This window comes from Rana temporaria, chromosome 1 (genome assembly GCF_905171775.1).
Source record: "Rana temporaria chromosome 1, aRanTem1.1, whole genome shotgun sequence".
Lineage (NCBI taxonomy): Eukaryota > Metazoa > Chordata > Amphibia > Anura > Ranidae > Rana > Rana temporaria.
The window spans coordinates 180,894,759-180,911,181 of record NC_053489.1 but is presented as its reverse complement, the minus strand read 5'-3'; the positions used below and the strand labels follow the sequence as shown (position 1 = coordinate 180,911,181).

General features: G+C 51.3%; 1 protein-coding gene across 2 annotated transcripts in view; it reads right to left on the bottom strand.

The window, feature by feature from the left end:
• CFAP251 (cilia and flagella associated protein 251) overlaps positions 1–16,423 on the bottom strand; it is a 146,408-nt gene that overhangs the window by 107,619 nt on the left and 22,366 nt on the right. For both annotated transcript variants that reach the window (XM_040347047.1, XM_040347039.1), the window contains exons 7-8: positions 6,135–6,243; positions 2,566–2,646 (exon numbers count right to left, since the gene is read on the bottom strand). In XM_040347047.1, coding sequence (XP_040202981.1) covers positions 2,566–2,646; positions 6,135–6,243 — 190 coding nt within the window. The remainder of the gene's footprint in view (positions 1–2,565; positions 2,647–6,134; positions 6,244–16,423) is intronic.

Below are 16,423 nucleotides of genomic sequence, written 5' to 3'. Positions count from 1 at the left end.
AGCGGGGTCCTTGAAAGCAGGAGCCCCCTCCACAGGCAACGTAGTAGCCTTACTCAGTCTGGACACAGGAGGGTCCACCGACGGAGGAGTGACCCACTTTTTTAAAAAAGTCCTCCTCCAGGGGGTAACGGTAGCAAAGCTTTTAGGAACCGTAAAAGCCTTTTGCGGTGTATCCCATTCCTTATACAACATATTGTCTAAATAAGGAACACAGGGGAATACCTTAGCGGTACGCGGTGGTTTGCGGAATCCAAAAGGGACTGACACCGCTGGTGTCTCCGCCACATCCTCTAAATGAAGAGTCTCACGCACCGCAGTAATAAGAGCTCCAACAAATTCCTTGTCAGCAGACTCCGCAGCAGAGTCATCCTCGCTGTCCATGTGGGTTAAGCCCGCATCCTCTGACATGACAGAACCAGAAGCATCAGATTCTGCGTCAGAGATATCCCCAGAAACAGCCTCCGGGGGGGGGGCGCTTTTTTACCCCCCAACCGAGCACTGGCTGCTTCAAACCTGGTGAGAAAAAGACTCCAGGACAGCCGACACCGACTCAACAGATGTGGCAGGGGGAGGGGCGCTTAAGGGTTAATTCCGGCATTGTAAGAAATGAGGGGCCTGATTCAGGCTCCATATTGCCGTTGCCATTTCACCCCTACTGCCAAGGGCAGGAAAAAAGTCCCCCACAGGTCACCTCCCGGCCGCTAGAGCACAGTATGGGGCCCCCTGAGACTCACCACCCCCTGGTACAGCGCGGTCTGTGAAGGCAAGTGTGTGCTGAGGAGAAGCTGCAGCGCTGCGTCTGTCCCCTCAGATGATTCGCGGTCTTTTTTCCCCGCCGAAACGGCCACTAGAGGCCGAACTAGTGCTGAAAATGGCGCCGGCCACAAGAAAATGGCCGCCGAATAATACAAGCGCGGCTCCGGCAAAATGGCCGCCGTTGCGCAGTTTTAAAAAGACAGTGTACCCAAAAATGACAGTACACCAAAACAGCACACAGCACACACAAAAATGCCCAGAATGTCCACCACAGTCCCCTGCAGTGACACAGAACAGCCCCAGCCATACCACGAGTAAAAAAATGAGCCCCAGAGAAAAAAAAAAAAAAAAAAAAAAAAAAAAAAAAAAAAAAAAAAAACCCCTGCACAGCCGTCACCCAAAGGGGAAAGGAGGGAGAGGAATAAGGGAGAGAGGAAAGCAGGGGAAAACCCTCAGTCGACCTCCCAAGGGAAAACATTCCAGCCAGACCACTTACCTGAGTAAGGGGCCACTACTTACCTGTCCTGCGACTACCCGGCTGGAGGTATCCCAGACAGAACCAACGACCGCGAACGGCATGGCTGTCGGCCAGACACACTGTGACAAGGCCATAGAGACCGGTCATATGTGTGCCCTAGAACCGAAGTTCCCCGGCCGCCCCTGGAGCAATGGGGCCTGTCGTGGACGTCCCAAAGCGGAGCTGAGGGCCGGCACACGCTCGAAGGCCGAACCTGGGGGGACTACAAGGGTCGAGGACCCAGCCTGTCACCCAGTCGGCTGTTGATAGAAGAATCGCAGGATTCAAAAATAAAAATAAAATAAAAAAGCGAGGAAAAAACTCGCAAAATGCAAAAAAATTTGCAAGAAAAAACTCCAGAGTCCAGGACTCCAGAGAGAGCCTGACTCTCCTGACGGTTAGGCAGAAACAAACTGAAGCTGCTGGAGCAGGGTGTGGGTTATGCCTGGGGGAGCCACGCCCCCTGGGAGGAGCGGCATGAAGGAAAGTTTTTAACACCTTAAGTGCTGTAGAATTCTGCCTAAATCTCCTGGTAGGAAGAAGCATAACCCTAAGGTCAATGAAGGCTGTGTCCGTCTATGAACGAAAGAGAAATATATACAGTATGTTTACATTAACTGTAGGGTTACTGGAACAATGTAGATCCATTCATAAACTGAAGCATCGTAAACAGTCAGTGATCACTCTGTTGATTCGGAAAAGGTAGGAGCCGGATTTAGTGGCTCCTACCTCCGCTCTCCATCCTGACAGCACGGAGGGGGACAGCGCGGAGCACGGAGGGAGACAGCATGGAGCATGGAGGGAGACAGCACGAAGGGGACAGCACGGAGGGGACAGCATGGAGGGGGACAGCATGGAGCACGGAGGGGACAGCACGGAGAACAGAGGGGGACAGCACGGAGAGGGACAGCACGGAGGGGGACAACAAAGAGGGGGACAGCACGGAGGGGGACAGCACGGGGAATGCATCAGTGATTGGTGCGGCTTTGGGGGAAGTTACAAGCACCGATCACCACTGTATAACTTTAACTAAAGCAGCTGAAAAGGGGGCAGATCAGTGCTTGCAACTTCCCTGCCGCACCGATCACCCTGACTGCCCAGGTATCGGGGGAAGCATCGGAGCATTTCCCTGAGTAGAAATGCTCGGTAACGGTACCAATACCGATACTAGTATCGGTATCGGGACATCCTTAATATACACAAAATATGTATGTTTACATTAACTGTAGGGTTCCTGGAACAATGTATATCAGACCTAGTTCAGCGGCATACATAGCAATTTGTATTGTTACCTGAAGACCAAATTCTCCATTAAGCTCAGCAGTACAGACTGGTGTTTCAGATCCTGTGGTCCAGTCCCAAATACACACATTCTGCAGAAAATATATAAGATAAAATATAATCTACATCATTAAAGGGAATCTGTCACAAAGTATCCGTGTGAAAAGCATGAGATGGAAGAGGCACAGGGAGGATATTAATGGTGAAACTATGCTTAGCCCACACAGAGCAAAATAACGTGTTCACTTTAACTTAGGCCTCTTTGACAGCACATACTTACCTTCTTTTACACCCCTGATGCTCTGTTTAGCTGCTGGGAGCAACAAAAAGTTTTGTGTAAGCTACGAGGGGCGTTCAAGTCAAACCAGGACTTTTGCATTTATATAATAAACACATTTCAAAGTGTGGAAACTGCTTTTTTTTTTCATTGAACATACTCCCCTGCTACATTTAAACACTTATCCAAGCATTTAACTAATGCCTGGAAAGCTTTGGTATTGAAAGATTTGTAAGTATGCCTGAACCATCCTAGAACAGTCTGCTTCACTTCGTCATCAGAAAGATTCCTCTCTTGTGTAATTTCAAAACAGGTTATGCGTCGTTATCCAGGACCAGGCGTTCCCTGTTTACAGGAATTACTGCTGTGGACTGGGAACCACCATGGCACGGATTGTCACTGACAGACGTATGGCTATCTTTTAAAATTTACACCATTCAAATGTATTACTGCGGCCAGGGCAGGACTTAGGCAGATGGGGGCCCCTGGGCTTAATAATTGAAGGGGCCCCCTGGAGCAGAGAAGCGGGGGGGGTGGGTTGTTACCACCAGCCGATCATATTTGAGGGGGCGTGGGGGGGCTGGATCCGCCTGCCCGACCTATCGAAGTTGTTGAGGGGGGGGGCAGTGCGCCGACCGATCAAAGTTGTTGAGCAGGGGGTGGGGGGGTTCAGCCGCTGGACTTCTTACCTCTTCCCAGGGCTGCCTTCAGTAATTTTGCGGCCCTTTTTACAACTGCAGTGAAGGGGCCCCCTGGAGTATCGAAGTTGTTGAGGAGGGGGGGGGCTGCCGAGGATTACATCCATCCGCCGAAGTTGTTGAGCGGGGGGGGTGCCGAAAATGCAACAAACGGAGGATTTCCACGAAATTGCAGGAGGGGGGATTACCATACCTCCCAACATTTAAACTTCTTAATGAGGGACACTTGAGGGAAGGGACAACCTGCGGCGCGCGCCACGGCAAAATGTGGGTGTGTAAAGTACAGAGTGCAGGGGTGTGGAGTGTGTAATGCAGAGAATGCAGGGTGGGGAGTGTGTAATGCACAGAACGCAGAGTTTAGGAGGGTGTAATACACAGAATGCAGGGGTCAGGAGGTCGTAATGCACAGAATGCAGGGGTCAGGAGTGTTTGGAGTTGCGATACATACTGAGTGCAGGGGTGCGCTGTGTGCTGAGTGCAGGGTGGTAGGGTGCGCTGTGTACTGAGTGCAGGGTGGCGGGGGTTTTTACTGAGTGCAGGGTGGCGAGGTGCGCTATGTACTGAGTGTAGGGTGGCAGGGTGTGCTATCTACTGAGTGCAGGGTTGCAGGGTGCGCTATGTACTGAGTGCAGGGTGCGCTATGTACTGAGTGCAGGGTGGTGGGGTGCGCTGTGTACTGAAAACAGGGTGGCGGGGTGCACTGTGTACTGAGTGCAGGGTGCGCTGTGTACTGAGTGCAGGGTGGCGGGGTGTGCTATCTACTGAGTGCAGGGTGCGCTATGTACTGAGTGCAGGGTTGCGTGGTGCGCTATCTACTGAGTGCAGGGTTGCGGGGTGCGCTCTGTAATGAGTGCAGGGTGGAGGGAGAGGGGGGTAGAGGGAGGGGGAGAAGGTGGGAAGAAGGAGGGCAGGGGAGGAAGGAGGGGGGAGAGAGAGGGTAGGGGGAGAGGGAGAGGGGGAGAGGGGGAAGGAGGGAGAGAGGGGGAGAGGAAGGGGGAAGAAGGAGGGCGGAGGAGGAAGGAGGGGGAAGGAGGAGGAGGGGGGGGAAGGAGGGAAGGAGGGGGGAGAAGGAGGGAGAGGGGGGAAGTGAGAGAGATCCTAGCCCTGTCTGTAGTCCCTCCTGTGGGAAGGTGTGTGTGTGTGTGTGTGTGAGACACAGTACCTTCAATGCAGTGCCCATTCTCATACCTGGGTGGTCACAGGAGGTCACGGAGCTGCTCCATCCAATGGATCTCTTTGCTGCTATCTCTGGCTGCCTGCACGTCCTCGTTCTCCAGTCTGTTGGTCCTGGGCTGGGAGCTCTTCTCCCTGCTCCAGGGCAATCAGTTCTGGCGCCCTCGCGGGCCGCGGCTCTTCATCCCCACCGCCTCATGGAGCCCTCAGCCACAGACAACACAGTGCACCCGTTCCCAGCCAAAGACTCCCGGCTGGGAGACAGGTGGAGACAGAGCTGGCAATGAAGAGATGACACTGACGGCTCATCTTAGAGATGTGCACCCGCTCCCAGCCACAGACTCCTGGCTGGGTGGTGGGGGGAATCAGAGCTGCTGGCTGTAGATGAGCAGAGCCGGTAAAAATGTTGAATGACAGGTCGGACATTGAAAGCAGAAAATGCCACCGGGTCAGTGCCCACTTGTTCAGACCCGCTGCTAACTGAACTATAGTTGTAGTACTAGGTGTGCAGTAGTCTGTACAGAGGTTGACATGTTTCTTCCTGCGGGGAAGGGGATAGTGCAGAAGTGCTGCGCACAAGAATGCCCTGCTTCCGTAATCCTCACACGGAGTGGAACTCAGTGGCGGAACATGGACCGGCACTGTTTTCCGGGACTCTAGTCAAGATCCGCGGGACCCCGGGACACACTTGGAATTGCGGGAGGGTCGGTTGGGAGGTATGGGGATTGCCACGAAATTGCAGAAGTGGATTGCCGCGAACGGGGGGTTGCCGCAATTGGGCCTGGGGCCCCCCTATTGGACGGGACCCATGGGCTTGAGCCCAGTCAAGCCCAATGGTAAGTTCGGCCCTGCAAATCACGGACATTGAAGAGTACTGTATGTGTATTGGACTCCTCACTGGGTTACTTTCACATCCCCTCTCACACACATTGTTTGGAAATCAGCCAGTAAGAATTTGCCTAATATAAGACAGCACAGACTTTTTGTATGACCCTAATAACGGCAATGGTATCATCATAATGCAGAACATCTATAACCCACATCAAATATAACAGAGCAACACTCAATGAACTCGAGTGTAGGAAAGGGCATGAGATGAAAGAAAAATCCTGGATCGCTGCACTCCTCAAAAAACGATGTCTTTTTTCAAAACATGAAAAAACAACAAAAATTCAAATGGAAAAAACAGCCAAAATTCATGCAGTCAACCAAGAAGTGGATTAGGAAAAAAGAGCTGACATGTTTCGCCTCCTGTGATAGGGCACCTATCATAGGATGTGTAGGAAAGGGCACCCATGAACAATACAGACAGTTAAGGAGACCTCTTCAACAATTAATGGCTCCCCGATTGGTAAAAAAAAAATATTTGAGTATCTTTTAAAAAAAATATATAATGAAATGCCATGTACATAAAAAACTGATCATATTATACCTGAACTGTTCCTCCTCCAATAGTAGCTAAGTAATTAGCATTCTGTGACATAGCTATGGCAACTACTCCCCCTTCTGGATGACTCTGGAATATCGTATGAACAGGGATGCTGCAGAACACAAGATTGAAATGATAATAAGAATAATAATGTCATTTTAGGCTCAATTTACTCAATTATACAGATAATTATTGTCAATAATCTCCATTATTTTGAGCACCGAGAGCCAACAAGAGTTGAAAATTAAAGTCACATGGCTGAAAATAACAAATCTTATTGCAAATACGCATTACAGCTTAGTGAATGCCTTTTTTTCTCACGTATGTCATACCCAGTCTTAATGTATCAAGCATATTATTTAAAAGTAAGATGACGATAACCTGGAGATGAATGGCAGAACAAGATGAATTTAATTTGACAAAACTTGGATAGAATAAGATTCTCTTATTTGCTGAAAGGGTCAAAATGGGTATTACAGTTTTGGAAGGATGCTGATGGTCTGGGTCACCTTTCAGCATCTTACTATACAGTATCTTTGAGGCTCCAGTTGTAAATGGTCTGCATTCTGCACTTTAGTTACCACTTCTTATCAGACTTGCCCCATTTATTGAATTAGGACCTCTTCCTTCCTGTAGGATTTTGAATTGGTTTTACATGATAGAGATGGCAGTAGTAAAAGAGATATCCTATTTAGGGCATGGTAGCTTACAACTGAGAATTCTGGTGATGAGGCGTGTAACGGAATGACCCGGGACATCCAGAGACTTTGTGAGGATGGGGGATACTCCTGTGTCAGCGTCCCTGATAACTCTTGGGTCTGAGTCCACTCTGTGCCCTTTGGGCATGGAGTGGCAAGTGAATCATAACTCATGTATTACATGAGATGGGACATCACTGACAGTTCGTATTGCTGGATTTTGAGAGACTACAAGATGTTGGTTAATTGTGACCCCAACCAGTCAATATTTTATGACTCATTTCTATGATTAGTCTAGTGACATGCTAATTGCATCAGGGCTTGGAGGACATTCCATTGTCCTTGTGTAAAGGTGTTGTAACGGACAGGTGTTAATCCCAGGTCTGCTCCCAGAACTCTAATTATGCATACTAAAGACTGCTTATGTGTGATAACCCTGTCTACAATCTATTGATGCTCAGAGGTGTCAAGAGGTATGCGGAGACGGAGTGGGTGAAGGCTTTTGTTGTTAGTAATTGAGGAATGTTTAGTAATTAGCCTTAGTGTGTGATTGGGGGGGGGGGGACAGTTTGATTGTTCCTGTAAATTCTGTGACCTGTTGTACTATATAAAAAGACTGAGAGAAATCATTAAAGTATCATTACATTTGGAACAAGCACAGAGCGTGTCTCGTCTTGATTCTGGGAAAATGGGATGCCTGCTGGTCTGTCTGTGTGTCAGATGAGCTGTTGTCGTGGATGGAAGGTCGTAAACGGTGGTGACCGTTACAGTGGTGGCAGCGGTGGGATAATTCCATCGCTTAAAGGACGGCGACAAGGACACAGGACGATGGAGACGCTGTATGAACGGCTGAAGCTCTCTTCCCTCAAGGACTTACTGGAGAGCCGGGGCAGATCGGCCTGCAACCGTAAGAGAAGGGACATTATCGCACAACTTGTCGAAATGGATAGAGCTGAGAGGCCCAGCGTAACAGACAGGACACCCGATGAAGAGTTTTGGGACCGGGCTGTTAGACGTGGACTGGCACAGTATGGACCTAATCCTCCACCGGAGATCATAGACCGGGTTATAGCGGCTGTGGATGCCACTTGGCTGGAGCAAAGAGGTGCTGCAGCAGCAGAAGTCACAGCAGCACCAACTGAAGAGAGGGGAGAGGTACAGATGCCAGTCACCATGGAAGTGGAGTTCCAGGGAGCCGGGGCAACTGGCCCCTCTCCCCAGCAACAAGCTGTGGTGGTAAAGCATTTACCCCCAGCTGAATCCCTGGCAGCAGGGCAGGATGATACTGGCCGCGGCACACAACTGCAGCTTGAGCTGACATCGGGGGATGGGACTGTGGTCTCCCCTCAAAGCGACCCAGCAGAAGGGCTGGCAACAGAGCAGAGCGCCACCAGCCTCTGCTCTCACCTAGCAGGAGAGGGAGTTCCTGTGGGAGTGGATGGGACTGTGGTCTACACTCAAAGCGACCCAGTAGAAGAGCTGGCAACAGAGCAGAGCGCCACAAGTCTCTGCTCTCTACTAATGGAAGAGGGAGTTCCTGGGGCAGTGGATGGGACTGTGGTCTCCACTGACACAACCCCAGAAAATGGTGCGTCACCGAGACAGGAGGATGTCGGCTTGGCTTTGCCAGCATCGGGGGATTTTCACCTACCAGTGGATGGGACTTCAGCCTCCACTGGTATACCCCAGGGATGGGGGCCAGTTGGCCCAGATCCCCAGCAACATGATGGACTGAGCCCAGTCACCCTGTCTTCTCTCCAGCGGCTGAACGGACTCCAGGGAGAAGGGCCAGTCCAGGCCTCTCCCCAGCGGCAGGCAGGTTCTCTGAGAGAGACAGAGGTTGGCGGGGTGAGTAAGGCTCTGTTTGGAGCAATTTTTTTGGGGTACGGTACGGATACCAGCATTGGAGGACTAGATCTACTGACTGACTTCGGAGTCAACCCGTTCGGGGTCTCCTCCTGTGTCAGTCTCCCACCGAAAGGGGAGAGATGTAACGGAATGACCCGGGACATCCAGAGACTTTGTGAGGATGGGGGATACTCCTGTGTCAGCGTCCCTGATAACTCTTGGGTCTGAGTCCACTCTGTGCCCTTTGGGCATGGAGTGGCAAGTGAATCATAACTCATGTATTACATGAGATGGGACATCACTGACAGTTCGTATTGCTGGATTTTGAGAGACTACAAGATGTTGGTTAATTGCGTTTCCTCTGGAATCCTCAAGCAAGTGGGTGGTTCAGCCCAACTATACCTGAAATAAGTAACCTAAAGTAATTTGAAATAAAAGGATTTTTGTACTCACCGTAAAATCCATTTCTCTGAGTTCATAGACGGACACAGCCTTCATTGACCTTAGGGTTATGCTTCTTCCTACCAGGAGATTTAGGCAGAATTCTACAGCACTTAAGGTGTTAAAAACTTTCCTTCATGCTGCTCCTCCCAGGGGGCGTGGCTCCCCCAGGCATAACCCACACCCTGCTTTAGCAGCCTCAGTTCGTAACAAGCAGTACAAACAAAGGAGGGGTGGGTGCTGTGTCCGTCTATGAACTCAGAGAAATGGATTTTACGGTGAGTACAAAAATCCTTTTTTCTCTTTCGTTCATAGACGGACACAGCCTTCATTGACCTTAGGGACGTCCCCAAGCAGTGTCAAAAAAATTCGAGGGGTGGGAAAAATAACACAGCAAAAACAGGTTACACCCCAAACAAAAACCGGAGTTACTCAACGGAGGAACTCCAACCTTAAACTGCCGCCTGTAACACCCTGCGGCCAATGGAGGGATCCGAAGATGCACTCACATCCACCATATAAAACTTTGAAAAAGCGTGGACCGACGACCAGGTCGCAGCCTTACACACCAGTAACACAGAGGCTTGGTGTCGGAAAGCCCAAGAGGCCCCGATCGCCCTGGTCGAATGCGCCATGACCCGAAAGGGGGGCGCCCGCCCTTCAGGGCATAGGCCTGAAGCACAATCCGTCGGATCCACCTGGAAATGGTGGCCGACGAAACTGCCAGGCCCTTACTGGGACCGGACACAGACACGAACAGCAAGTCCGACATCCGGAACGGAGCTGTCGCCGACAAGTAAACTCGAAGGGCCCGAACCACATCCAAAGAATGTAAAGTGGCCTCCTTCGGGTTCTTCGGCTGAGGACACAAGGATGGAAGAACAATGTCCACATCCAAGTGAAAAGCCGAAACGACCTTAGGGAGAAAAACGGCTGCGGCCGCAGCACCACCTCATCCTTACGGATGACCAAGCAGGGAGCCTTGCAAGACAAGGCCACCAGAACAGACAGACACCCGTCTGATCGAGGTAATTGCTACCAGAAATAAAATCACCTTTTGTGACAATAAAACAAAAAAACCTCCCGAATGTCCTCAAAGGGAGCATCCCGAAGCACTGAAAGGACTAAATTCAAGTCCCATGGAGGTAATGGAGGGCGCACCGGAGGGGCCACCTGCCAGACCCCCTGACCCAACGCACGCACCCAGGAGTGCTATGCCAAGGGTCGCTGCAAGTAAAAAACAGCCAGAGCAGAAATCTGGCTCCTAACCGTACGTAAGGCGAGAGCCTGAACCACTCCCTGCTGCAAAGACAGCAGAATCCTGTACACAACGCATGTACAAGAGTGCCAGTTCATCTCCCCACACACAGAGAAGTAGGCCTTCCATGTATGAGGAAAAAAACCTACGTGAGGTAGACCTCTGTGCAGGCAGCACGGTAGAGACCACCGAGCCCAATAGGCCTCGGTCCTTAAGCCCCTGGCTCTCAACAGCCACGCCGCTAAGGCCGGTGGCTGTGAAACAGGGTGGAAGATTGGACCCTGTAACAGAAAATCAATTCCCAGGGGAAGACGCTAGGGGGCGTCTGCCAGCAGACGCACCTGGTCCACGTACCAGAAGCGACGCGGCCAATCTGGGGCAATCAGGACCGATAGAATCCCTACAGCTTCTACTCTGCGCAGCAGGCGAGGAAGAAGCTTCCGAGGAGGGAAGGTGTAAAGTAGGCGACAGCGACCCCAAGGAGCCACCAACGCGCCTGACGCGTCCGCCCACGGGTCCTTAAACCTGGCCACGAACCGTGGCACCTACCGATATAGAGACGGGACGCTAGAAGGTCCACGTCCGGAGTGCCCCACTTTCGGCACAGACCCCGAAACACCTGCGGGTGGAGAGACCACTCTCCTTGGCCCAGTGCAGTGCGACTTAGGTAGTCGGCTAGCCAATTCCGTATTCCCGGAATGTACCCGGCCGATAGAGCCGGAACGGACCCTTCGGCCCACCGAAAGGATGCGCGCGACCCCCGTCGCTGCAACAGAACTCCGTGTGCCTCCCTGATGATCAACCTACGCCACGGACGTGGTGTTATCGGACAGGATCCTGACCGGTCGGCCCTGTAGATCCAGGGACCACCTGGTAAGGCAAAGCTTGATTGCTCGGAGCTCCAGAACGTTGATCAGTAGGCAGGACTCCACCTGAGTCCAGTGCCCCTGGGCTGACTGGGTGCCCCAAGCGCCCCTCCCCAACCGGAGAGGCTGGCATCCGTCGTGACCACTGTCCAGTGGCCTGCAGAAAAATGACTTTCCGGCCCGAAGCACCGGAAACGCCAGCCACCATACCAGGGGAGACATGATCAGATGACTCAACTGAATCTGGTAATCCAGAGATGACGGAAGCTAGTCCCATCGTGACAGCAGTTCCCTCCGTAGTACCCTGGCGTGGAATTGGGCATACGGAACCGCCTCGAAAGAGGCTACCAACTGACCCAGAACCTTCCTGCAGAATCGCAGAGATGACCGCTTCTGGGTCGGCAACTGCTGCACAGCAGATAGCAGAGTCTGAAGTTTTTCCGCTAGGAGAAAAACACTCCCGCCCCGGAGGAAACCAGGACCAGTCTCAGGTATCCCTGAGACGGAATCAACCCTGATTTCAGGACAATCCAGAAACCAGCCGAACACTCGGAGAGCCTGACACGTGATAGACACGGCTCCACCAATGCAGAGCTCGAAGAAGCTCGTAGGAGAATGTCGTCCAGACATCCCATGATAACAAACCCCCGCTGTCACAGCCGGGCCAGTATCGGTACGAGCACCTTGGCGAAAACCCGCCGAATGGGAAGGACACCATTGAAAATGGTCCCCCCCGACCGCAAAGCACAGAATCTCTGATGGTTTGAGGATATGCAGGTACACGTTCATGACATCCAAGGATGCCAGAAAAACCTGACAAAACAAAACGAGGGACTTGAGGCCCAGGATCGACCGGGCCCCATCCTCCATGGGGACACAAACGGAATGGAGTAAAACCCCGAGACCGTTCCAACGAGGGAACTGGCACAATCACTCCCCTGACCAGAAGATCCTGGACAGCCCCTGACGGAGTCAACCGGCGAACCGGAGGAGGCCAGAAGCCGGAGGGAAAAAACCTGTTTTGCAGACAAGAGAGAAACTCAATCTTGTACCCCAAGGAAAACACTTCGCAATGCGAAGCCAGTCTCCCACCCGAGACACGGGCGGGAGCAGACCTTCAGGCGGAAGCAGGTATGTCCGCAGACTTGTTAGGCATGCAGTATCCGGTGCGCTGCTACCCCGCAGCGGGGATTCAAGCACCATGTAGACCTACCCCCACCGCACAGGGCGAGCGAAAAAACGCTCGGAGGTAGGCAAGGAGGGTCCTTGCACAGGGCGAGGTCCCTAGCCCTTCCCAAACCGTGGGAACAGCATGCGCTTACCACCTGTGGCATCCTCAATGATGCCAGTCAGGGAAGACCCAAAAGGACCGTTCACCCTTAACGGTGATCACCAAGGCCACCTTAGAGGTCCTTCTTCCAGCTCCTGCAGCAGGAGCTTCGCCCTTTTAGTCGGGGCCTGCCAGGGCCCCGGATAGAGCCGGCCTCACCGCCGAACCCACCACCGTGAATAGGGAGCGGGCCACGGCCTCCACTCTCCTATCAGCGGGATCCTGAAATGCAGGAGCCCCTTCCACAGGCAATGTGGTGGCCTTGCGCAGTCTGGACACAGGGGGTCCACTGGCGGAGGAGAGACCTACTTTTTTTTTTTTTTTTTTTTTTTTTTTAAAGCCCCCCTCAAGGGGGTAACGGGTTGCAAAGTTTTTTTGACAAACTTTTTGCGGTGCATCCCATTCCTTGTATAACATATAGTCCAAATAAGGAACACAAGGAAACACTTCAGCGATGCGTGGTAGTCTGCTGGTACTGACACGGAGGTGTCTCCGCCACATCCTCAATTTTTAGAGCCTCACGCACCGCAGAAACAAGAGCTCCAACAAATTCTTGCCAGCAACTGACTGCAGCAGAGTCATCCTCACTATCCATAAGGGTTAAAACCCGCTGCCTCTGACATAACAGAACCAGAAAAAAACAGCGATTCTGTGTCATCCCCAGAAGCAGGCTTCAGGGAGGGGGCGCTTTTTTACCCCCCATCCGGGCACTAGCTGCTTCAAACCTGGCAAGAAACCCAGGACAGCCAACATAACAGATGTGGCAGGGGGAGGGGCGTTAAGGGTTAACTCAGGCATAGCTTGAGTTCCATAGTGTCAGCGCTGAGTCACCCACCCTGCAAGGCAGGACAAAAAAACCCCACTGGTCACCTCCTTGCTGCTATTGCAGAGCATGGGGGCCCCCGGTATTCACCACCCCACCCAGCTGCAGAGGGAGCTGAAAAACCTCAGGTGTGCTGACTGTGATGTGTATTCACCTCATGGAAGATTCACAGCACTAAAACTGTAACAGCACTAAAACTGACCAGAGGCTGTGCCGAGTCATCTCAGGGAAGAATCACATCGTTACCAAGGAGATTTCCAAGACGGCCGCTGTCTGAGGTAAAAATTACCTCATAGAACACAGCAGCACTGACTGCTTTGTTACCTCAGAAAAGAATCACAGCGTTACCAAGGAGATTTCCAAGACGGCCGCTGTCTGAGGTAAAAATTACCTCATAGAACACAGCAGCACTGACTGCTTTGTCTGTTACCTCAGAAAAGAATCACAGCGTTACCAAGGAGATTTCCAAGACGGCCGCTGTCTGAGGTAAAAATTACCTCATAGAACACAGCAGCCCTGACTGCTTTGTCTGTTACCTCAGAAAAGAATCACAGCGTTACCAAGGAGATTTCCAAGACGGCCACTGTCTGAGGTAAAAATTACCTCATAGAACACAGCAGCACACAGCAGCACCCCCCAGAGTAACAACACAGTCCCCCTAACAACACACGGGCCCCGGTGGTAACAAAGAAAACCCAGGAGGCCCCCCTTCACAGCCACTACCCAGTCAGGGGAAGGAGGGAGAGGAAGGGGAGAGAGGAAAGCAGGGCGGACCCTCAGTCGACCTCCCCAGGGAAACCACCAGCCAGACCACTTACCTGAGTAAGGGGCCACTACTTACCTGTCCTGCGACTACCCGGCTGGAGGTATCCCAGACAGAACCAACGTCCGTAAACGGCATGGCTGTCGGCCAGACACACTGTGACAAAGCCATAGAGACCGGTCATATGTGTGCCCTAGAACCAAAGTTCCCCGGCCGCCCCTGGAGCAATGGGGCCTGTCGTGGACGTCCCAAAGCTGAGCTGAGGGCCGGCACACGCTCGAAGGCCGAACATGGGGGGACTACAAGGGTCGAGGACCCAGCCTGTCACCCAGTCGGCTGTTGATAGAAGAATCGCAGGATTCAAAAATGCAGGAACAAAATAATAAAAAAAGCGAGAAAAAAATCGCCAGAAAAAAACTCCAGAGTCCAGGAACTCCAGAGATAGCCTTGACCTCCTGTCGTTAGGCAGAAAACAAACTGAGGCTGCTAAAGCAGGGTGTGGGTTATGCCTGGGGGAGCCACGCCCCCTGGGAGGAGCAGCATGAAGGAAAGTTTTTAACACCTTAAGTGCTGTAGAATTCTGCCTAAATCTCCTGGTAGGAAGAAGCATAACCCTAAGGTCAATGAAGGCTGTGTCCGTCTATGAACGAAAGAGAAATTATTGACCACTGGAATGGAATGCATGTAAAAAAAACTATGATCTAGTGAATATAGTGTACATTGGATTGATATAAGGTTACATGAAGCTATTATAATATTTTGGCTTGCTGAAGAGGACAACCTAACTTAGTCCTTGGATGTCATTATGGGCACATTGGATGGAGCCACTGTACTCCAGGGTAAGCTCTGTACATCGTTATGTTTGAGGGTAGACTCGAGTAACCCCTCAGTAAGTTCCACACCAAGGTGAATAGACAGCAAGATCCTCGTTAGTGATAGCAGAAGTATTCACATCTTTTGGTGCCTGTTTATAACTGCACCCATGGCATGCATGGCAGTTCAACCACTGTACCTACTGGAGGCTGTACAGGAAAAACAATTGTTGCATCACGATATGTGTTACAGACATACAAAGTATGCCATATACATTTACAGTATCTCACAAAAGTGAGTACACCCCTCACATTTTTGTAAATATTTTATTATATCTGACAACACTGAAGAAATTACACTTTGCTACAATGTAGTGAGTGTACAGCTTGTATAAGTGGAAATTTGCTGTCCCCTCAAAATAACTCAACACACAGCCATTAATGTCTAAACCGCTGGCAACAAAAGTGAGTACACCCCTAATGCCGCATACACACGACCATTTTTAATGGTCTAGAAAAAACTATGGGCCAGATTCACGTATCTGGGCGCATCTTTGTGCGGGCGTAGCGTATCCTATTTACGCTACGCCGCCGCAACTTATACAGGCAAGTGCAGTATTCACAAAGCACTTGCTCCGTAAGTTGCAGCGGCGTATCGTAAATTGGCCGGCGTAAGCCCGCCTAATTCAAAGTAGGCTGGTAGGGGGCGTGTTGTATGGAAATGAATCGTGACCCCACGTAAATGAACTGCGCATGTGCGCGCATGCTCAGTATCACGTCGAATTTTCTCCCTAAGTTACGCCGGCTCAATGCTTAGTCGACGTGAACGTAACCTACGCCCATCCCCATTTACGTACGACTTACGCAAACAACGTAAAATACGACGCTGTTCCGACGTTTCCGACGTCCATACCTTAACATGACTTACCCCTGCTTTATGAGGGGTAAGGTTACGCCGGTCGTACGCCTTACGTAACCAGCGTATATTAATAAGCCGGGCGCAAGTACGTTCGTGAATCGGCGTATCTAGCTCATTTGCATATTTATAATGGGAACGCCGAATGCATCCAGGGTAACTATGCTCCCACGATACGCCGGCGTAGGCAAGTTACGTCAGACGGCTGAAGCCATGTTTTTGGAAGTATCTCGCTTTGTGAATCGGCGTAAAGATGCGACAGCGCACATTTGAAAGTACATCGTTTATGAATCTGGCCCTATGTTTTTTTCAACCCGATTCTTGTTAAGCCGGCCTTGCCTACACACGATCGATTTGAGTAAAGCGCGGTGACGTACAACGGCACTATAAAGGGGAAGTTCCGTTCGGATGGCGCCACCCTTGGGGCTGCTTTTGCTGATTTCGTGTTAGTAAAAGTTTGATGAGAGACGATTCACGCTTTTCAGTCTTCGTGCTTTTCAGTCTGTTACAGCGTGACGAATGTGCTATCTCCATTAC